General features: G+C 38.4%; 2 protein-coding genes across 2 annotated transcripts in view; one reads left to right on the forward strand and one right to left on the reverse strand.

The window, feature by feature from the left end:
• Positions 1-23,820, forward strand: part of RALGPS2 (Ral GEF with PH domain and SH3 binding motif 2) — a gene marked incomplete at its 3' end in the record, with an annotated part of 74,143 nt that overhangs the window by 32,619 nt on the left and 17,704 nt on the right. Inside the window, exons 7-8 of the mRNA XM_009877682.1 lie at positions 20,635-20,772; positions 21,685-21,775. Coding sequence (XP_009875984.1) covers positions 20,635-20,772; positions 21,685-21,775 — 229 coding nt within the window. The remainder of the gene's footprint in view (positions 1-20,634; positions 20,773-21,684; positions 21,776-23,820) is intronic.
• Positions 1,516-18,333, reverse strand: ANGPTL1 (angiopoietin-like 1). The gene is made up of 5 exons (XM_009877681.1): positions 17,976-18,333; positions 10,509-11,366; positions 5,450-5,643; positions 2,931-3,201; positions 1,516-1,928 (listed from the first exon to the last, which is right to left on the reverse strand). The coding sequence occupies exons 2-5, from the start codon at positions 11,332-11,334 to the stop codon at positions 1,741-1,743; spliced, it is 1,479 nt and encodes a 492-aa protein (XP_009875983.1). The 5' UTR covers positions 11,335-11,366; positions 17,976-18,333; the 3' UTR covers positions 1,516-1,740.

The raw sequence follows: 23,820 nt of genomic DNA on the forward strand, positions 1-23,820 counted from the left end.
CAGAATTGTAAGCTTAAACATTTGTTTCAGTTACAATTCTTGGAATGTGGCAATGGAATATGCCAACCACAATTAAATATTGTTGAAACTTGTTGGCTTTGATCTCTGACCAATGATTTAACTACAACCCTTACAGCAATATATTATCAATGAAACTTTTATCTACTCCATAGAACGTGTTTTGAAAGCAGAATGTTTTTTTTTTTTCTCCTCGAAATTACAAATGAGATTTTACATAGCAGTTGATATTGACTAATTAAACATAACAGTAATATTTAGCTATTGGGGTTTCTTACGGTAAAAAGGGGCAAAGTTCCTCTATATCCTGGAGGCACATATGAGGTCCCGAACAGAAACATTAGTTATAGTGCAGGACAGGAAATTTAGTTTTTCGTGTAATACCAAATTAAATTAGGTAAGCTATGTGGCTAAATACAATTGTTAAATAATTTTATATACTAGGAAGAAAGCTTTAATTTTGGAGACTGGTACCTAAAGCAAAAGTTTTGTTGCTTCCGCTTTGCAGGTATTTTGTTTTGATGCAGTATGTTGTATGGCTTTTGTTAAAGGTGTTTTTGTCTGATTGATTTCTTAGATAACATATTAATTCCAGTGGAAATCTGATATCTAGAAGGTACAAAATCTAGTGTAGACAGTATCAAGAGCTGTATAGATGTAGTGGAAGGGAAATGTGTAAGTCATGAAAGCAGTTCAAGTCTGGGGTGGCAGGGAGAATACGCCAAGAGCTGATTTCTAATCTTCGTTTTACCATGTCAACAGAAAGCTGTGCTGGAGGAAGACTTAGGATATTCAGAATATTCCTTTTCTAGATTAGTATCTGTGAACACTTGCTCAGACCTCATCACTCTTAATTGGAGCAGAGGAGGAATCTCCAAATATTAGTCAGGATTTTAATATCAGGACTTTTTGTTTTGCCATTTAAGTATCAGGAAATATTTTTTGTGTAATTAGAATGTCTGAATACGGAGCTTGAAAGCAAAAGAACTACTGAGTAATTTGGTTGTCTTAAGTTTATCAATAATATCATACAATTATTTTTCTTCTGTTAGGAACATTTTGCCTGAGCGTTCTACAGAAGGTAGGGTCTGCAGATCTTAAGGAATTCTCTACACCACTAAGAAACTTTATAGTTTATGCTTCATTCACCACTTCATTTTGAAATAATTATTTGTTGCAAAAACCTCTCTCTGCTGGCAAAGCTAGAATGTCTTAAATTTTTTGTGTAGCTACTTGGAGTAAATCTTAAACAGGAACGTGAAGTCAGATTTTCATTGCAAGCAATGGCAACATTTTAAAATAAATTGTTAAATAACTAATCAATTTTCACATTAAAGCAAGACAGTGTCATTTCACATATTTACATTTAAGCGTTGAGTGAAAAAAGCTTGTATCTTGTCATTATCTGGAACTTTTTGCCAGCTTTAATGACTGTTTAAAGTATCTTGGACTTGAACAAAGATAAATATGCTCTGCAAGCACAAACATCTGCTTTTGTGTATGTGTGTTTGAGAAAACACTGTCACAGTAGAAAAGGTTTCTAAGAAAAAAGAGAGGGGAACGCGACAGGGGGGAAAAAAAAAGACAGGAGAACTGTAGCCCTGCTTTTTGCAGGAGCAGATTGTGCAAATTAATGATTGAAAAAGAAATACTTTATTTTTCTGGAACTGAAGCACGGAGAAGTTTATATGCAATGACTTGAGCACTGTGGGGTTTTCCTCCTCAGTCTATAGGTCTGATCATCATTTGAACTGCTTTCAAGGAGTAGGAACCTCCCCGGTACTCAGCCCAAAATATCCCGTCCTGATACTTGCTCCTGTAGTGGCCTCCTCTGTACCACACCCCGTTAAGGTTGGAGTGGGCACATGCGTTGTACCACCAGCCGCCTTTGTGAAAATGAGCACAGTTTCCTGCAGAACAGAAAGAAATGGGTGAACTTTGACATCGAAAAGGAGACACGGAGGTTAGGAAATGCTTTTGTATTCTTAGAGGGAACTTTGAAGCAATTCGTAGCCTGCCGTGGGCATTTCGATGGCTGCCTCTGCCGTAATTCTGAGTTCTCTTCTAACAGTGACTGTTGCCTGGAGGGGGAGATTATTGGCACGGTCTTTAATGTGGCAGCTGAAAACCAAGGCGATCAACTGTTCTGAGACTACCAGCAGTGCTCGCCCATGAGCTAACATTCGAGGAACTCGGATTATGTGCTGTTTAGAAATACTTCAATGGGAGCAATGTGAGCTGATACAGTCCTGAGCAGTGTGCGGGGCTGCAGTTCCACAAAGAGTTGCTTGTAACTTGCGTATTTGCTGTTAACAGGCTTGTTTCAGAGTTTGCAGGATTTGTACAGCTTTATGGTTGCTGACAGCTGAGAAAAAGCAGTTGAAGTATTGCGCTCTCTGACTTCCCTTTTACTGCTAAGGCTTGAAGGAGAGAGCTGGAGAGGGAGCTTGGAAATGAGCAAAGAAAGCATCCTTTAAGGGGAATGAAATGAAGCAAGCTGCCCATTTCCCAAGTATCGGTACATAACTAAGCCTGTGCACAGTTGCAGTTCCTTTCATGCTGTCCACAGGCAGTTCGTGGTGGTGATGTTGCCCACACCACTGCTCCGAGACATCAGCTGCACAGGTATTCTAACTGCAGTCACATGTGAGTGATAAGGGCATCACTGAGCTAAATACAAAGCTTGCTTGTGTGTCCATAGTGTGGGTCATAGAACTTGAATTTCTGAATGGTGCAGGGGCTTGAAAGGGGCCCTATCGATGTGATTTTTTTATCACTGTCAATTTGAAACATCTTTCAATAGAATTGTTTTATTAGAACATACATACTTCTTTTGTGTTTCTTTTTTTATTTATTTTAAAGGTGGTAGCACTAATGGAATCTACTATGTTCATGCTTACTGGTTTCCTTACCTGAATACATATCCCTGTCTCTGTCCAGTGTTGTAAATTGCTTTCCGTTATGCCATATCATGGAATCGCCTGCGTTTCCTTGGTATGTCCCTAGGCGTAGCCTGTAGAATTCACTCTCGGGCTCCAGACGGAAGCTGCTATATTCTGCATAGACTTTCTTATTGCTCCAGTCCTCTAACTCGATCAATAGTCTGTAATTATCCTGATTGGTAAGCATGTAAATGTTTTCTAGTCCCAGCCAGTACTCTCCATCGATGTTCCCAAATCCTTTCTGTACAAAAGATCAGAAATTGGTGTTAGCTTAATTTTTCTTGTTTGTCAAAATTGCTCATCAGCAGGAGCATTATAAGCTGGTGGGCCTTGGGTACTGAAAGCCTTTAAGCTTCTGAATGATTGCTCAACCCATGCATTTAAATTCTTTATTTTATTACACTTGGCCATTTCCTCAGTTGGACTGCTCACTGCATGAGGTGCTACCAGAATCGGTAAAGGTGGCCAAAGTACCCATTTTCTGTTATGTCCTCTCATTTTTAAGATAAAATGAGAGAGGCTAGGGAAACTGAAACAATGTGTTTCTTGGCAAAAATAAGGGCATCTGGAAGAGTTTATGAATAATGAAATTTAAGAGGTATATGTTTCCAAGTTGGAAAAAGTGTTTATGGATCAACAGTCTCAGGGTTCAAGGTAAATAACTTTTTGATGCCTTTTAAATGCAACTAGTGTTGGATTTCTGTGTAAATTTAATCACAATTAGCTTCTGCTCTTTGCTAGATTTATTAGAAATTAAATATAACGATATCTTTCCTCCTTAATCACAGGCTACCAGTACAGTAGCTGTGAAGTGATATTTCATATCTGTTGTCTCTTGTCCCTGAGTCAGCCAGTGGCGCTCGTGTTTGGTGGCACAGCTAAGGTGGATGCGTGACCCACCGCAGCGATCCGTTGCACTTCCTCATTCCTGAAGTGTCCCTCCCCTCCTTCTCAGGCCCTTGGCTATGTAGGACCAGCAGTTGATCACCGCCTTCGAGTGACTTTCTGAGGAAGTCTCTCTCCAGTAGCTCAACGGTCGAGGCTCCTGCCTCAAGCTGCTCTTTCAGAATTGCCTTAAGTTGATTTAGATCATGCTGCTGCCAAAAATGGTAGCAGTGCTTTTCTCCTGGCTTGTGGCCACGTCTGCAGTACCTCCCTCGCGTCGGCATGGCAGCCGTGCAGCTGGACAGAGGTTGGGAAGGAAACAGATATGTGGGAGATGTCTCTGTTGTCAGTGGTGCAGGATTTGGTTTGCAGGACAGAGGTGCCACCTTCTCGTACTTTAAGTGAGGGCATAGGAGCATCTCCTTCAGCCATGGCAGTTCCGTGAGAAATCTCTAGGGGGCAAATTTGCCCAAGCTTGAGCCATTATTACACAAAAGTTATACAATCTTCTAACTTTTACTTGCATTATGTTCAAAATGGTCATGATTTCTCTGTAAGGCACTCTGTAACTGTCTTATAAGACTTGAAAAAAAATTAAAAAGAACAAAAAAACCACCCCACCCCAAAACTGAAAGAAAAACCCGCCAAAACCCAACTAATGTAAAAAAAAACCTCAAAACCCAACCACCTACTTTTCTAAGGAGTAAAAGGTTTGAATAACTGCTATTACAGAATGCTATTAACATTTTGAACCATTAAATTGCAATAATGCAGAAAGTGAAAATCCTTGTAATTTATTTTTCTCATTTCCTTTGTATATATGTTGTTTTTTCTAGATTGCTGATGGAGGTAAACGTAGATCAGTTTTCTCTTCAGATACAGTACACATGGTGATTGTAAATCCATTTAAAGTGATTTTTCTATCACAGGGAAAACTGTGACCTATATGTGTGAAGTCAGCACATTTATTATTTATTAAAAAAAAAAGGATTTTCAAATTTCCTGTCTAGCATATAATTGCTCCAAAGCAGCACGTTTCTCATCCTAGGGGTTATGCCTGCTAGTGCATAATATCGGAATATCCTGCAAACCTATCGATGTACTTAAATGAAGAATTTCCCTGGCTGGACTTACTTATTCATAGGAGAGATAATTAGCTTTTCAAATCCTTACTGTAGTATTCAGTGTGGTAGTAAAAATCACGTGTTTAGGTAGGTCTTTGTAATAAATGACTTCCCAGTCACTGACTAGAACAACACATGACTCCCCGGCTGTGTTGTCCACTACAAACGCAGGCTGTTTCAGACAATAAGTTAGTTCATACAAAATAATGCAATGCATCGGGTGAAATAGGACATTTCCACTGAAGAACATTTGCTTCTGAGAGAGAGATGACCAGTCTTCTCAAGTATCTTTGCTTCTAAAATTAATTTCTCTATCAATTTAAGCAGCTAGCTATTTCTAGCTCCTCAGTGTCTATCACTCGGCACAACTGCTTGCAAGGAAGAAATGCAGGGGAAGTGTTTGCTCCATCTTGATTATGATAGGGAGTGCCACTACCACACTGAAAGGAAGCAGCTGATATTCTGCATTTCAGAATTTACCTTGTAACTGTCCCAGTTCCTGAAAAAGTTGACAGATCCATCTGTCCTCTTCTGAATAACTGCCCATCCTCCAGGGTCCAGGCTGTTCTCACACCACAGTTGCACTGGCTCGTTACTGTTTTCAGGTTTGATCATATAAATCCCGCTGTTGGAATGCCCAGCTTCCTTGGCTTGTTGGCAGTCTTTGAATGGACCTTTTTGAAAAGAAATACTGTAAGCATTTGAGCTTGGCTGTGCAGCGCGCGTTGTTCAAGAGCCTTTTGTAATGCTAATGGAAGCTGGTAATTCAATTAAGGTAAAACTACCATGGAAAACAGTGTGAAAAGTTACTGTCTTCAATTAAGTGTGTGTGTATATAAATGTACCAATATCCTATATATGTGTTTTTAAACAAAATCTTCGTTTTGCTAACCAGATAATAGACTTTGGTTACCATTGCCCAATCTTTAACTTTCTCTACTCTGACTCTTGATATTCAAGAAGTGCGTTCTGATTTTCATTAATGATTTTCTCTAGTGCCACCTCTACAAAAGGTAGATGTCAATTTTACTTCATTGCCCTGGTTCATCAGTTTGAAACTGTAGAAGTTTAAAACAAAACAGAGCAAACTCAAGACACCTTAATACATAAATAGTTTGAGAGCTGCCGTAAGAAATATATTTACTGTCAAAGTCTACGGATGCGAAATTTAGTGACTGTTCTTATGATGCATAACTTTTTTGCTTTTATGTCCTCACCTAGTTCTGGGATCAGTAGGCTGACTGTGGATAGGAATCTTTTTAAGTTTCATGTGTCATCCTGGTGTGCTACGTGTAGATGGTTACTAACGAAGGAAAATAGGTTTTACAAATACTACTTACAGAAGAGCATCTGGTTGTTTTGTTAAAGCATGCAGCTTACGTATCTCTGAAAACTTTGCCTAGTTTGCCTTTAAATTTTTGGTAATATCTTTATCTTCTACCTTTTTAGAGAAGGAGTTATGTTCATTACTTCTGTATCATTACTTCTGTTGATTTAGAGAGACTGCCTATTTACCAATGAAAAGCAGAATGTGTCCTGATGGCTAGTTTTAGTGGTGGATGCCCTAAATGTGTTTGAAAACTCATTCTTGGTACATTTGTGTACACCTGCAGCTTTCCTCTCACTTTAGAAAGCTCGTTTTCTCAAATCTGCTTGGAAGTTCAGAGAAAACTCATCAGTCCCAGAAGCAGCAATGTGCAAAGAAGCATAAAAGACAATTGTTAAGGTATTCTTTAATAAAAAGCAGAGGTTGACTGGACGTGACCTTCATTGCAGATTAAGGTTGCACAGCAAAAGCAAATTGAAGGTCACTCTTTTAGATTTTAAAGAAGTAGTTGCCAGTAGGATAAGTGTGTTGTTAGCAAGAAATCTATAAAGAATTTCCTGTTAATGAGAGTGCAAAAAGCTTGTGTGTCTAATGAAGGTGACTGGAGCTTCTGCTGTGACAGTGCCACCAAGAATGCTGCAGGCATTGAGCCGTCCTGCTGCATCCTGGAATGTCAGCATTTGATGATGTTTTTGTTGTTCTTGCAGTAATAGCTTAGGAAAGAAATGCTGTAGCTTTGGCCTACGAGTGCTTTTTCTCTTAAAATTTCCACATCGGTTTTGCACATTGCAAAGTTTGTCCAGTGGGTAGATAATTTCCCGGACTAAGTTGGGGCTCATTCCCTTCCCTTGAACTGTCTAAGGTAAATTCGGGTGCTGTATAACTGCACAACAGGGAGATTGTTCAAGAGGTATTATTGTGAGGCGATTATTGCGTTAGAGAAAGCATAAACAGATGAATAGTATTTTTTATAATGCTAACTGAATATTAAGAATGGCGCAGATCTGCAGAGTACTGTTTCATGTGATTTCTACTGGAGCGGAGGAATTGAGAACTCTTTTTTCATGGATGTCTGGACTAATTTTAAGTAGCTTCTAAGGCCAACAGAATGGGACCGGTCTGTTTATATAATACACTTGCATCACTTCTCTGTCCTTAAGGTCACAGGTTGCATCTTGTCTGCTTTTTGATGCGCAGATTTGTGTGTGTGCTTATCCTAAGTTAACGTTGTAGTAGAGGTAATAGACTTGTGCACTTAGTGTGAGGAAATCCAAGAAAACCTGTAACTTTTGGTGGATAGCCTTCAATCTTTTTTGAGCAGTAGATTCTCTGTTATATATAGTGATTTGTTTTTTTAAGTTCACTGTGTGATTATTTTAAGTTCATGGCCTAAGAATTGATCCATTTCTTGTTCAGTGGAAATGCTGAGATTTGTGAAATGGTGTAAGATTCTCCACAGTGTTGGTATGAGTGAAGGCTGTGGCTAATGAAAAAAATAATTACTCTGTTTAAAATGCTGTCATCTATGTGAGGAATAAATCTCTCATGCGATCTAGTCTTTTGTAACAGTCTGCATACACAAAGTTGCTGAGACCATTTTAAGTTAGAAATACACTGAGAAGATGATCTGTTAAATATGTCACTTTTAAAATTGCGATTTAGATGTATGATTTAGCACACATCGTATTTTATTGTGAATTAGTTGTAGCAAAGAAGAAAAGTGATGAAAAATTTTGAATTGGGAGCTTAATAAAATGGTTGAGTTCTATTTTAAGATACTAAATGTTACCTTGAGTGGATGATCTTAAAAGCTATTCTTGTTTAAGTTTCACAGAGAGATTTTTTGGGGGCAATAGTAGAGGAAAATTCTAAAATAAAATGGAGCATATACTTCTTTAAAAAAACCCCACCTTTACCTTGCTAACTGAGAGGTATTATCAGCAGGGTTGTGTATGTGATTTTCAAGTCTACTTTGAAGAGACTTTTTGCACCATAGTGACAATAAAATGTGGGGCTGCTGGTTGTTAGTCTGAGGATTAAGATAATTGTGAAAAACTGTAATTCACCGAAACACCATTCTTTCTCATTATTTAGTCAGTTGTTATGCAAATTAGCCAAAATGAGTTTAGAAAATACAATCTCATCCTTCTGTTCTCCGTGTATTTTGAATTTACTTTCCACCCGCAATATTAAGATGCTCATTGGCCCTTTTGTAAACTTCTGCATTTGTTAGGTACAAGTTCATGAGATACAGAAGGAAAAAGCTTCTACTTGTTTGTCCAGTTGTTTATTCTGTCATAACCAGGTCTTTGACAGGCCAGTTTCTAAATAGGACTGTTTGGTATTCGTTTGATTTTTCTGACATCTTTAAGCATTATAAATAGTCATCATCTTTTAACTGGAAAGTTCATTTACCTATGACACAGACACTTTTAGTTCTGTGTACCATTGAATATGCTTGCTTTCATTTCAAAAAAAAGTCAGAGATGTTAATTGGGCGTTGTGTTGCAGTTTAGAAGTTTTGGTTTTGATGGCTGATGCTCTACCAGCTCTAGCAATCCTTAACCCTTTTTCCCAGGGTTTCCAAACTTAAGAATCTAATATTAAATAAAGGAGGATGAATAATGTTAAAATCCATTTCTGAGGATTTCTTTGTGTTGCCTTTTAAAAAAGGATTCAAACTTGGAAATTTTAGGGATGGAGGGGCTAGTGAAAACCATGGTAGATAGTTTAGAGGAAGATACATAGCACCATTGCTTCCTATGTACAGCAGGCATATACAGAGAAAGAAAAAGATGCATTTATAACAAAATATTGAATCACGGGGTTTCTGGGAAACAGGAAGTCATCTGTTTTGTGGAATTATACTTTTGTTGTCTGACCAGACATTAATGTAATACTTTTATGTTAGCTGTTTCCTTTGTGTCATGATGTGCGATTTAAATCCTCGTGACATCTGGTATTTTACTTGGGCTTGTGCCTGAATTTTCTGCAGACTCTGAATAAAAATAGTTGTTCTTTACATCAGCAGCTAGTTGCCTGGAATGCTGTAGAGTGGTCACAAATAAATGTTTGTCCTCCTCGTAGGAACCGAGTTGAACTTCCAGCTGTGACTAAAGGCAGTTTGAAAGCAAAAAAAAACAACAACCCAAACACACACAAAAAACCCAAACCAAACAAAAAACCGCAAAAGACATCCAACCAAACCCTATTGCTGTGCAAGCTAAAAGAAGTCAAGAGCAATCACATGAATGGATGCCTAAGAAAAATTTGTTTTTCTGGCTCCTTAATTTCTTTTTAAATTGCAATTCCATCAGAATTTTACTAAAGTGAGAATCATGACAAAATTCAGGGCAGCTCAGAGGTGGTTAATTATCTTGTCAATAGTTTTGTTTCTAGTGATGGATGAATTTATCTAATGACCTGAAGAATGTAACGCATGAAGACGTGGTAGTTGCCTGAATGTATTTTGGTAATATTTAGAGTATTAATTTAACTCGCCATCCCCTACTGACAGCCAATTGCTGGGGATGCAGTTAACTCATTTTAATTTTTCAATCCTGAATGCATGTAGTTGGATTCAGCCTTGATTCAATTATTCTTTCAAACTTATCTTACTCTCTTAAATACTTGAACATTTGGAGATTTATTGCACAGCTATGTTGGTGAATTTAGATGTTCATTTTAAAGAAGGTCAAAACAGGAGTAAAATTCTTCTAGCTGGACCAACTTCTGGCAGATGTTTGTGTGTGAGTATAAAGGACAACTACTTAAAATGACTTCATTTATTTAAGATGAATTAGCTTTTTATTCACCATTGCCAGTTACTGTAACATGTAGCTAGTAGGCATCTTCAGAGAAACAGGGCTAAATACTAGAAAGTGTATGCTAATAGTGAATTTTCATTGCCATGCCTCAAACCCAGCAGGAGAGAGAAACCCCAGTACTCTGATTTGAAGGCATGAATTTTTCAGACTGAGTTTCTGAGTATCGACTATTTCAGTAAATTCATCTTATGCAGCTTTAGCTTAGGAATTAGACTTTTTGACAAACAAACTAAAGCTTTTGAGGGGCAGGGGAGAAAATGTGAATTGGGAGCAAGGGCTAGTTGTGCCAGATGCTGTGAATTCTTTGTTCTATTTCTATAGCCAGGACAGTTCCCTGCTGAAACAGAGAAATCTCAGGTTAGATAAACAGCAACAGGTGACTCACCTTCGTTAATTAAAGCCAGTGGTGGGACTCTGAAGGGGCTCTTTGTAGGAGAAGTAGCTGGGTCGGGCGGTGGCCTTACATCTCTGTCTCTTGGGTACCCCGGGTCTCGCTGGATCTCGTTACCTCCCAGAAGGACGGGAGCATAAGGCTGGCTGTTGGGGATGTGCTGGGGCACGACTTGAACGAGAGGTGGAGACCCGTGGGTGTCCTGTCGCGAGAAGATTCTCAAACACTGCTCTTCCAGCAGCGAGATAGTCACAGACTGATTATTTACCAGATCAGTTAGTGCTGCATATTTTACTTCAAGCTCCTTGTACTTTGTCGCCATCTTCAACATTTCTGTCGTGACGTTAAGGACTTTGTTTTCCAGCTGAGACAGCTCGAGTGAGTTGTCACGCTTTCGAATTATCTCATGCAAGAGTTGCATGTAGAGTTGGGTGACCCGAGAGTTCATGTTGCGGCTTTCTTTCCGCAGTAACTTCACTTCATTCACAATGTTTCCATCCACATCCACCACCAACTGCAAAATGTCAATCTCCCGCTTTTGCTTGGACAGCACGTCCTTCAAGTTCTCTATGTCCATTCTCGTGACTTCATCTTTTCTGTTACCAGCACCTGGACCATTAGTGTTCACACAAATTGGCCCTGTGATTTTTTGTTCGGGGACCAAGAACGTGTAACCACATTTCTTCCCTTCCTCTCCACCGTCGGCTGAACGAGGATGCCTCCGCTGGGGCGTTTTGTTCAGCGTAGATTGTTCCGCGCAGCACCAGATTGACAACAGCAGGAACAACAGTACGCCTGAAGTCCGTTTAAATATCTTCATTTTCGAGCAAGGATGGTGACTGTCAGAAGAGACTATGGAGCAGATGAAAGATAAAAATCATTAAATGAGAGCCGTAACTGAAGCTCCTGTACTGCTCAAGCTTCCTAAACCCAGATGGGTTTGCCACCCTTGGGTGTGCGTTGGCAGGTCTTTGGAATCTGTTACCTGGAGTTAGAGTCTACTAGATTAGCTTCAAAGATTGGCTTTCTGTTTTGAGCAGCAAACCCTGAAACTTGATACTGGATTTAGTAGAGAATTGTTGCACTGGCTAAATTTCTAGCAGCAGTGTTCTGCTTTAGGTTATGTATTATGCTTTCATTATAAGTTTGACTGCCTACATCTGTGTTTGCTGCAACTACATGCACGAGATTATAGAACAAAACGGAGTGCTTGTAGAACATCCTCCTGGAAGGGCGGTGGGGAGACAGTCATAGTATTTTCAAAAACAGTTCTATAGCTTTTGGAATTTGGATTATGTAAGCTCTTCTGGTCCTCTTAGCTTTATATATGTATATATAGATGTATAATTTGTTAAATACTATGCACTTACCTATTAATATATACACACACTTTTTCAAATTTACGTATACACATGCATCTAACACCATTTTTGGACATCAGTGTTAGGCAGGAGATCAGTGTAAAATAGTCATCTTAAACATTAGAAATGACAAGTAACTTTGAATTTGCTAAAGATGTGCATCCCTGCTTAATTGCCTTGTGAGGTGAGCATTTAAAATTGTTGTCACACTATTTTCCTAACTTTGTGGATATTTTTATGCTAATAGCACAGAAGTATGAGGAGTGTTATCACTACAAATACCACACTGAAATGTTTCATTCACCTTCCGAAGAAATTAATGCATTCCTTTTAACTTCGTGTAAAGAATTAAAATGCAGTGATAAAGATCCAAGAATGTGTTTAGAGAGACCACTTTTTTTTTAATAACCATGTTTTTCAAGTACTTGAGGTAATATACATAGATAGCACTTAAATCAGGAAAAAAACCCCTCATTATTCATGTTTTATTTGCTTTGTCAGGCAGATGGCCGTTCCCGTCTTAGCTGTTGATCTGGTTTTGCTTTCCAGACTCCTATCAGTGGTTGTACAAGGCCTCGTAGAGTGGCCTTTGTTTAGTTATGAAGAGAAATAAAGTAAAACCAGAGAAAGTTAATTTTCATGCTGTTCCTGCCAAGTCCGGATTTAAATGCATTTGGCAATCCCGAAACAGTCACCCTGGAAGAGAAGCAGGCCTGGGCTGCTCCTTTTCCTTTCACATTTACAAATGGTAGCCTGGCTTCTGTGTCGGGTCGCTTCTCCCAGTTCCATTACTGGGCTTAGTATTATTGCTGCAACTGATGTCTGCTCGACCTCAGGGTAAATGTATCAAGTCTTTCGTGGTTTTGGCTTCATCAAGAGCAGTGGTTACAAACTTCAAACCCTGCTGGACATGCAATCAGGAGTCAGATCTAGCAATCTTGATCAAATGTTCCACTGCTGCCTAAAAAATAACTTCTCGTTTGGCTGACACTTATATTGCAAGCACTGCTACTGGGAGGGAAAGAAAATGCTTGCTTTTAACGTGGACTGAAAATCATTTCTTACCCTACGTAGATGGAGGGAATGCATAGAGAAATAAGTTTTTAATCAAGCTTTCTCAAACTTCTGTGTTTTACTGTTAACGTATGTAGCAATAAGTATTTGGTGTCTACTAGTAAATATTTTTTTGGAAAACAGAATTTGGTGAAAAGTTTTGTTAATATTTCTCTGCTGAAAGTGTGACTTCTGTTTAAAAGGATGAAAAAAAAAAAGTAGGGAAAAGTATCACTTTTCTCCAGAGCTAATTGTATATTTTTCTTTGGTAATTTCAGACATTTAAAATATTAATCACTTGAACAGTGCTCAGGTTTGGAAGTTCATTAGGTTAAATTTTCACATGAATCATGGTACACACTTGGGAAACAGCTCTGTGTGTGGTTTCTAACTTGACAAGGATGAGCTGAACTGTCTCAAGTTTGAAACCTCTTTGCATCTAAATGATTCTTCAGTGCTTTTATGTTCAGTGTTTGTAGATGCATGTAGTTAAGGATGAAGCCATAGTACAAGTACAGTATTTTACTATTTTCACAGTATATAATATCTACTTCATAATCCAGAAAGGTGAATAGCACTTTAGTTCTTGGTAGTTTTTAAAGACCCTATACAGTTACTTAAATAATGAATGGCTGGGGGTTTTCCCCACAGCAGCACATTTTTCCCCTGAAATACATTAAAACTTAAATGGATCTTTCAAAACCAAACATTTTGCAGTGCAGCTCACTTTCTGGCTGTGTATTCTGCTGCAGTCTGCTTTCCACATTTCTTATAATATTGTGTGCGTTCACTTTGAACTTTTACACTTCTGTGTTAGTTAGAAGCTCTCTGCCTATATGTGTGCCGCCAGACCGTAAAATGAATTAAATGGTCTAATATAGCATAACCAAATGTAACAGCTGCATACAATTATGCCCTGGAGCTCTGAAATAATTCAGATGGCCTTTACTAAACTGAGACATTCAGATAAGCAGCTCTGAGTTTCTTCTGAGAATCTACCTGATATATGGGAACATATATGCTTCTGTGGAAATTTTTCCGTTGAAAAAATTAAATGTCTGACAATGTTGCTTGGCATGGTTTGAGAAAGCTTAATCCTGAACTTGTTATACAAGAACAGATTCTGAGTAAGATATTTACCTGGAGTTTTAATCAGCTTAAGAGGAAATGAAAATACTGTTACAGGAATTTTCTGATGTTCTGGGCAAGCAGCTTAAGAAAATATAAACTGTTTATCCAGAATATCACAGAGTGATCACCTAATATGTTAGACCTAAAAATGGCAGATACTAGAGTTGGGAAATAGTTGTAGGGGTTTTCAGTCGGATGCATTATGTCCCAGATTCCCAGATTTTGATGTTTAGGTGGTGTCATTAACTGATAAAGCGGTTGAGGCAGAAGGATCAGTTTAGGTGGAACCTCAGTCTCGAGCCCTTCCTGCAAGTCTGGAGTTGCTTGTAGTGCGTGGGGCTGCTGATATCCCTGAATGCACACCTTGGAAAATAAGCAAGAGAGATCATGATTACAGATACTATTGCTTTACAATACCATCATTTAACTCTAGGAACTCTCATGTTTTTTTAAAAATTAGAATAGCCTGTCACTTCGCTCGGTTCTGTGGTGTTTCTGTTTTGCCCAGGTTTGGGTCTCCGGTTTCTCTAGAAGCTGCATTACGTATGTCCTGGCATGCTGATGTTTTATTGCTTCTGCAGGAGAAAATGTGCAGCTATTCATAGCAACACGAGCTTCATCATCATCTTGTCAGAAATACTCAGAGCTGTGGACAGGGCTTCAATACCATTTTACATTTAATGGCATTCTTTTTCTTCTGGTTTATTTCTTTTTCCAGACTGTTCCTCGTGCAAAAAAAAAAAAAACAAACAACAAAGAAACTTGTTCCAAAAATTAGTCTTTGATTTGTAACTTTTAAAAGTGTTTAAATGAACAAAATTCCAATTTCAAAGAGCAAAATAAGCCAGTAGCTACTGAGAAACTACTACAGCATGGGCTGTGTTGCCCCCAAAAATGTTGTATCACTTACAAATATTAGAGTTGCTGGGACAAGGGAGTGTGGAAGTTAATACACAGTTGGCGTTTTTTAACTTTCTACACAACAAACTGTGTTCTTCGTACTGCTATGACTCTCACATTCAGCAGTTTGTAGAATTTAGAGACCCACAACACAAATTAGCATCTGTTCTTTCAGAGCTGATGAAGACTGCTTCTCCCTGGGCAGCGTAGGTTGTTATGGCTGAGTGTGACAGAAGTGTCACAGGTAAACGTGAGTATAGGATTCCCTTTGCATGGAAAGTGCAGTATCAGTACATATCTTTATTCAAATAATATGATCAAAAGATAAATAGCAATGGTGACTTCTCTTGTAGACCTTCCTTACATGTTTATAAATGAAAGACAAACAATTTTTTCTGAGAAAGTAAATGATAATACTGAGAATAAAGATCCTCTGAGCATGATACCAGTTAATCTGAAAACTGTTACCGATGTTACACGTACTTCACTTTATGTTGAGCTTTGTCTAAGCAGATAAAATCAATAAAAGACTCTACAGCCCCCTACCTTTACACAGGAAAAGCAGATATTTTTGTGGTTTTTTATTTTAGCTTAAATCTGGGTCCATAACATTTAGAAGTGATACTTACATGGGGAAAAGACTCATTACAGGAGAAGTGTTCACAAGGATTTTTGATCTATATGTGCACTTCAGTAAATTATTTTCCTCTATATAAACAAGTGCTTTTATGGCAAGTTACTTCGCCTCTCCTGAAATACCAGGATTACTTTCAGTTGTATTGACTGGGATCCAGGAATAATATGTTCATCATTAGTCAGATATATGATGTATTGAGTCACAGAATTCTGCTGATGGGAATCTGATTCCTTTTCAGAAAGGCAATCTAAAATCCTTCAGGTTTTTTTGCAGCAGTTACTGGAATTGATAGGTTCTTAGAATCTCTATGCAGAAGAGATCTGTAAATCTTATCATAGTAGAGATTCTGAAAACACAGCAAAATGTCATAGCATTTCCAGAGTTGTTTGATGTGTTGTTTGGGTTTTTTGTTGGTTTTGGTATTTGTTTGCAGCCATTGTGTGTGTTTGCACCTTTTTAACAGGCAGGTACGATGGAGTGGTGCATTTTATATTTGAAAATATGTTACTTAGAGGCTCTAGAATTCTCTGTAAAACAGATACCAAAGACATGAAGCATCTAGTGATGTTTACTATAGGAAATATTGCTTCATTCATTGGTGTATGGATTTTAAGGGCCAGACTAATAGGAGACATTACAGGAAAAAAACCCTAAGCCCAGTAGAACAATAATTAAAATCTCATAAAGCCCCATAGTTACTGGCAAAAGTTTAAAAGTTCAGAATTTCCATTCTTTGAAGTAAATTCCTGGAAAACATTAGGTGACATGTTTGACCATCGTACTTCAGATCGTTCTGATGGTGACACCGTAATATTAGTATGAGTTTTCTGCTCTTTTTTTTAAAACAAGCATTTCAAAATTTGTACTCTAGTGTTGGAAGATAGCAAAGGAGAGGCAGTTAAAACCTTGCACATAGCCAGTTTGTTGCTTTTAAATTGTTTACTCAGCTGTTTTCATTTGCAAAAGATTTTTAAATTGTTCTAAGCAGCATAAATCAAAACCTTGGCTAATCATGAATGAATGGAGACTGGTGTCCAGAGCACACACTGGAGGCTTCAAATGGTTTTTTTGTTGTTGTTTTTGTTGGTCATATTGTTCTCTTTAACGTGTAAAGACGCACAAAAGGATAGTGAGGGAAAGGGCTCAAGAACTTGGAAAGGATCCATCTTTCTTGTTTGTCAAGGCTGCTTCAGACTTTTCTTCCTCCCATAGCTACTAAAAATGAAGTTTGCTTTGTGTCTTCTTTTAGCACACCCCCCCCGCCCCGCCCCCCATTCTCTTCTAATGTGTCAGGAGATTCAGTTTGTTAATACAAATACATAGCTTAAATTCTTTTCCATTGTTCTGGGTTACTGACTGTACTTTAATTTCCAAGTCAGCATGAAGAAAGGCAAAAACTAGTAAATTATGTATTAGCAACTTTTTTTTTTTAGGTGTTTATCTGGACTTTTGTCTTCTGCTTGGAAACAACTTCCTTGTTTTAATTGTTAACTCGTAGCTGCATCCTTCCCCCTCTCTCTCCCCAAAGAAGAACTGTAGCAAACCCCTTGTTTTTCTACTTAATATGCCGTTGCCTTCTGTGTTGCATTCATATTTATAAAATGGATCTTTATTTAGAAACAGGCTAACTGTTAGTTGAGGTAAAATTAACTTGCACAGATTATTAAAGGAAGGGGTTAGTGCCTGTTGCAGCAGTCTCTTTGCATTTTCAGCTGCACAGCTGTGCTGCAAACTTGGGTGTATTCTGAATCGATGTATAACTCTGGTTTCTTGGTTGGCTGTACAACTCAGAGTACTTCTGCTGCTCAGAAGTACCATAAACAAAAATGTAGTTGAAACAATATACAGTGATTGCTACTTACAGATGTGCATTGATTTACTCAGGACTTTTTACAGTGGTTTTATTGAGGTATCCATTTTCTAGTTCTAATAATGCTAGGTCTATGCTCTGGTGTTGGGTGAAATCCAGCTTCCCTGAAATCGATAGGATTTTTGGCTTTTGCTTTCTGGTAGGATCAGGATTTCACTTAATATGTTCACAATACCTGAATTACACGCTTAGCAAAGAATCCGGTCCTACTAATTTTCCGTGACTGCAGATAACAAGATCTACAGAAGATTTACAGCTAAACAACTGCAACTTGTTCATCCTACAACTGGAATGAGTTAATCTCTGTTCTGATGCAGAGTGCCTTATAATTCTTTCCAAGTTTCTAAAGTCTATCGAATGCCACAAAAGTGAGTTTTATATTTTAGTTGTCAAAATTTTCTCAGGCTGGGAGAGATTCATTTCTTTGCAATTGTACATGGAAAGACACGTATGTAGAATACAAACAGCTCAAAATTAAACTTGCAAGTAAGAATAGCTTTAAAACTTACCAAGAAAAAAAAATCTTCTAGCTGTTTTGCTTCTGTGGTAATGGAAAATCCAGAGGCCCAGTTGCTTTTTCTTCCTATATTACCCGATGCTGTGGATTGTTAATCTGCAGTTAAAGTTGAAAACTGCTTTTGTCTTTCTCTGTTTGATCCAAGCTGTATTGAGGAGTTAGATTTCTCCATACGATAACCAAGCTAACTAATCATTAAAAAAATAAAGAGGGGAGAAAAAGAGAAAAAAGTAGTGATCCAGTATGTATTATCCCAGAAGAGAGCAAGAATTTTTTTTTGAAACTGCAGTGTTTTACTCTCACATGCAGAAGTGCACTAACCAGCTACAGCTGACCCAGATTCCATATACATCACTTTTGGACAGTTTTTTTTAAACAAACACACTGTCGACTTAGCCGTTCAGCCCACCTATGATGTCACCGCGAACACACTGAGAGCAGAAGAAACTCCTCCTTCGGATTTCCTATCCATACCCTCCAGAAAAGGGAGGGGGTGGGGAGGCTGAGAAGTTAGGAACAAGGAAAGATTGTTTGCCAGGAGAAGGGAGGGTACCATATGGCAACAGACTGTGCAAGAGTTCAGAAAAAAAACACTTTTACTACGCTGCCTAAAGATGCCTTTCAAGTTATTACAGTACTGGACTTCATTTAGCAGAAAGATTCTTTCAGGCTGATAAAACTCGATTTGTGTTGGTGGGAATAAAAGGGGCAGCGTAGCTGGATGCAACAGGAAAAATGAACCATTTAGAGTCTAGAAGAATGTTCCAACAGAATGTTGCGTTCAATTCTTGACGTTCACTTAATAAGAAACAGTCCCAGTTGTTAAACGCACGAAGTCGCGGATCCATATGGAAAAGGTTAAACTGCATGTGTGATGGTTTGGGCAGGTATCAGAGTATTTGATGACATATGACTGGTGGTAGAAGTAGCAAAAGCCACAGAGATGATGCTTGGTGAAGAACAGAGTACTGGTTTTAGTTCTGTCAAAAGACAGCCCACACTTAAGTGCATTCAGTTTGCTCTCATTGATATTTTTGGTTTCTTTCAAGGGATGTGCCAATTACACTTGAAAGGGAATTACCCTCATGTGCTAGACTTCATAGAAACGCATCGAGTGAGTTCAGAGAACAGCTGTCTACAGGAGACCTCTCGATTCAGCTAAAAGAATTAAAAATCAGTGCTTAATTAAACAAGCCATTCATACTGATAATCCTACGAATACATTAGTTTGTAAAATCTTGCATAATATTGCACATGCTTGTTCATAGTGAGTTTCTTTAAGTAAAATTATTAAGCATGATTTACTACTTTCTGTGCGAGGGAGACTGAGCAGATTTGGGATTTTTAAGGCCTGTTTGGACATTGCTCAGCAATGTTAGGTTTTGGACAGCTTACACAGTCCAGATAGCTCAGCGATTAAATCTGACTATCTGATGTTTCTTATCATCCCTTCTGTTTTTTAATAAACTGATTCTAGCAGAATAGAAAGTTGAGAAATTTAGTAGTATATCAGGTTGTGTGTAATACCTTTTTATTCACTTTTTTATATGTCACCTCTCAACCACAAGTATTTTAATTTGTTTCTGTGTGTGTGCGCACACGCGTGTGTATATGTTGATGTTGGAGTGATGCCCAGAGTTTTCCTCCTCACATTTGAGGACTGTACTGGTTAGGTGCTATACAAATACAACTGCTGTTCTTGTGAGGTTGTATTAATAGTCTTCCACCTGTAAAGCCAAACTTCTTGTTATGATTTTGGTTATATGAGGCTGAGAGGTGAAGCAAAATATACTTCCAGAAATTCCCAGTTGCTGAAATAAGTTTCTTTAAAAATGTTATTTAAGTTTGTATACATTTTTTTGATATCTTATGGAAGATGCAGGGGATGAAGGGAATTCCTTTCAATAGCAGAGTTGGTCAGAATATGTTACATTTTGTTAAGACAAAAATTACTGGGTTTGGGGTGAAGTTCGAAAAATGGAGCATTTGTAATTAAATAAGTTATCTACAGCGTTAGTATGTAAGGAGATAATTTTCCTCTCTATGTGATCAAGAGATTGGAAGAGAAGTAAGCTTACAGTGGTGGTGGGGAAGAAAGCAGGTGGAAGACTTGAAGAGACTTATCTATAAGGCTGTTGTTGAATCTTTGGAGTTGTGATTAACATAAACTGCAGGACACGTACCGCACTTCAATCTGAGTGCACTTTTTGCACAGTTAGCTTTTCCCACATTGCTGCAAGATGAGTTTGACTTCCAGTTCAGCTTGAGAGTTACAATATGATTGTTCCGTCTGGGTTTTGTGGGGTTTTGTGTTTCTTTTGCTCAGTTGAAGGAATTAAGTAGCAGACTACCTGAAATCATTAGTAATTTTTACTATGCATTGTGTGTTTAGTATACGTCATATTTGTCGAGAGAATTATTAGTCAGTGATAGGGCAGAAGATTACGTTCATGAGTGGTTTTACTCTGAGGTCTGAAGGATCTCTTGTCCAAATGAATTCTCAGGTAGACCCAAAATACTATTCTAAGGCAATGCTTCTGTCAGCTGGTATGCTCTTTAGTCTCTGAAAGTGAAAAGTCTTCAGTGGGAGTCTTTTTTCTGCTAAATGTGAGACACTGAATAAAGAAACTCTTCATTCTAATCTTATTTAGGTATTTATCTGTCAGACTTGACGTATATCGACTCTGCCTACCCATCAACAGGGAGCATTCTGGAAAGCGAGCAAAGAACAAATCTAATGAACAACATTCTTCGAATTATCTCAGATTTACAGCAGTCATGTGAATATGGTAAGCTAGTGTGTAAAAAGTGCAATATTAAAGAGAACAACTGTAAGAGCTTTAATATTTGCCTTCGTAGTGCAATGTAAGTAAGGCCCAACCCACTTGAATGCCATTAATGCTCTCCCTCACCCTCTCAGCCCAAAAGTCTTACTAAGTTTGTTCTGGTATTGTTGGTTATGACACATCAGCATGAGGAGACCAGAATAAAATTGCCCTTTTCTTACATCACAAACACTTTTGTAGTACATATTTTCTGGTAAAAATTGGAATATATCATATTTAATGGTAGGTTTACTAGTGTGTTAAAAACTTGTATCCCTGTGTTTCATAATTTTATGACCATGAATTTTAAAAATAGGATTTCTTTTGGAGGAATGCTTTTACTGGAGATAAAAAAATACATTCCTCTTGTCTTCTGAACATTTGTATTTCTGTTCATAGACCAGGTAATATTTTTTTTTTCTTCAAAGGTGATCTCCCTCACAGTCCTTTTCAAGTTCTAGTAAAAGCAATAAAGCTGCATTTGTGATAGTGTAATGTGAATTAGCACAGGATTGCAACTTCGCTGAAAGCTCAAAGTAGTGAGAGTGTGGGCTGCGAAGATACAACCCTCTGGGTTCTGTGTTCGGTCCTTCAGTTTGGCCAGGGCCAGGCTCTCCCTTTTCCCTTCCTTGTGCTCTGATAAGCAGAGCAGCTCGTGGGGGATATGTGCCCGGCTTTATGGGTATGGGGAAGGTCAGCTCAGCACATGAGAATTGCTGTGAAGGACAGTGATTTTGGCATCAGTAGGGACTGTAGTCTGTACTTCCAGCTCACATAAAAAAGGCACGAGATCTGATTCTGTTTAAATAGCTTCTGGACAATAAATTTGCTTACCAGTGAACGGTACAGTAATAATGAATGTCATCTGTTCTCCAGATATTCCTCTGTTGCCTCATGTCCAAAAATATCTGAACTCAGTTCAGTACATAGAAGAACTACAAAAGTTTGTAGAAGATGACAATTACAAGTAAGTATGAAATGCTGGAACTGTGACTCATTATGAAATAACCTCTATAACACAAAGCCTGTCACTTTTAAGACTGCACTTGCATCAAGGGATTACGCGTCTTGAATGCGCCAGTTGCGGATGATGAGGTTACAGCAGGGTTCTGTACTCGATACAGTTTCCAGTTTACTGAATGGCATTTCTCCTTCCTTTTCTCTGCCTGACTGCATCAAGCCCTGTCCTTCAGGACTGTTTGGTCTGTTGATTTTATCTGCAGACCTTTTTGAGTGCTGGCCACTGAAGACTCCATCCCCACGTGTAACACTGATCAGTCAGTAAGACAGATCCCGTGGTTGGAGATAGCTTCTGGAAATTTTCATCAAACAAAGTCATCTGTGTGTCCAGTCCCAAGTTCTTACTGAGGGTGACTTAAAGCCTTCACTTTCAAATATATTTCACTTTCATTTCATATTTTTCTCATTGCACAGTGTGAGCAAAGTGCAAATACTTGATCTTTGAGAGGCAAGGTATTTTCCGTGTCCTCGCCCATTGCTCCCAGCATACCCGCTGAAACAGAGGTTTCTGCTTTCTTAAATTAAAAGATTATTACTGTATTAAGTGATTTGGCATCCAGCAAAACCGGGGGATGGAAATCCTCTGGCAAGAGACAGGAACAAGCCCCGAGGTTTGGAAAAAACCCTAAAGCAAATCTGTTCCATATGAAGAAAGTTTTTGTTCATTGGCTGATCTGCTTGAGGAGGTTCCCCACCCATTCCCATCCTGCCTGCCCGGAGTGTTTGTCACCTCGGTTGTGTTGAATCGATTGCTTGTGTAGCTACGTCCGAATAGTGGGAGGGTTATGCGCACTAGAGTAACAGATAAAGCTTTACCATTTAATAACCCTAACTCAGATTTACTAAAAGGCAGCAAATGAGGACCCTTCAGTTTATGTCACAGGGTTAATGAGAGCTCAGACACTTGGCTTCCCTTCTAAGATTTGTAAATCGTTTGTCTGCAAGCACCCGCCTTTACCTTTTGGCTGGAATGTTCTGTAGCCTGATTTTGAAAGTTCTGCCTGCTTATAACTGTGGTCAAATATTTGAAGGAAAAAGAAACCCACAAAACAACCCCCAAATGCAAGTTTCTTAATGGCAGTGTTGGCTTCTCTAGCAGCATATTGTTTTCATGAGTTTCATGCTCCACCTTCCTCTGCCTTCACTGGGAAGGGCTCACTGCTAGTGGGAATTACATTGCTGGAGGAGCTACGGTCTCTTCATCCTGTACGACCAATGTTTCGATAGCGGGGAAATGAATGGGGACAATTGCACATAATGCAGAAACATGGCTACTATTCAGAAAGTCTGTTTTTACACCTATGGGGCTTGTACGTCTCCGAACTGATTTTTTTTTTTTTTTTTTATGAGGGAGGAGTGTATTTTGAAGAACTATTCTTTCTGTAAGTGACTGTTATGCTTTTTATCCCCTAAGGTGTCTGCAAAAAGGCTTAAGTTAGAGAACAGCCATTGTGACTTGAGTATGTGTGGTTTTACTTTCTAAAGGATATAAGTGTATTTAAAAAGAATAATAATTAAAATTATAATGAATCATTGCTAAACTGCATGGTGATGAGGGGAGGAGATCTCAAGCTTCAAACTTTTTCTCCCCAAAATTAAGTGGATACTTTTCCAGCCCAGCAAACTTCAAAGATTCTAGTTCTATGTGGACAAGATATGCTTGATCTCCCTGGAGTTGTTTGCCTTTGGAGTCTGCCCTCTTTGTGGTACTACTGGAAATGGCATTAAAAAATGTCAGTTGTAGAAAAAGCTTGAATTTTGGATGTAGTCAAGTTGAAAATGTATTTTTCAAAACACCAAAGAAGAAATTTGGCTTTTAGATCAGTAAAGACATAAGGCTTAGCCTGGCACTTTATTTTTTTTATTTTTTTTTTAATATAAAGTGTAGCAAGTATAAATATATTAGACAAGGTGGGGAGAGCAGATTATGTCCTTGATACTCTTTTTATATGTGGCTGCGCTTTCCCTGGAGGGTCGTGCCAGCTTGGAGCC

The sequence above is a fragment of the Apaloderma vittatum genome, unplaced genomic scaffold (genome assembly GCF_000703405.1).
Source record: "Apaloderma vittatum isolate BGI_N311 unplaced genomic scaffold, ASM70340v1 scaffold16611, whole genome shotgun sequence".
Lineage (NCBI taxonomy): Eukaryota > Metazoa > Chordata > Aves > Trogoniformes > Trogonidae > Apaloderma > Apaloderma vittatum.

What these genes read in the sequence shown, in the direction of transcription:
- ANGPTL1 (XM_009877681.1), bottom strand. Translation starts at nt 11,334, where the DNA reads ATGAAGATATTTAAACGGACTTCAGGCGTACTGTTGTTCCTGCTGTTG. An exon ending in ACTGGCTTTAATTAACGAAG is followed by an intron (nt 5,644 to 10,508) that starts GTGAGTCACCTG and finishes CTTTTCAAAAAG; the next exon opens with GTCCATTCAAAGACTGCCAA. An exon ending in GGAACTGGGACAGTTACAAG is followed by an intron (nt 3,202 to 5,449) that starts GTAAATTCTGAA and finishes TCTTTTGTACAG; the next exon opens with AAAGGATTTGGGAACATCGA.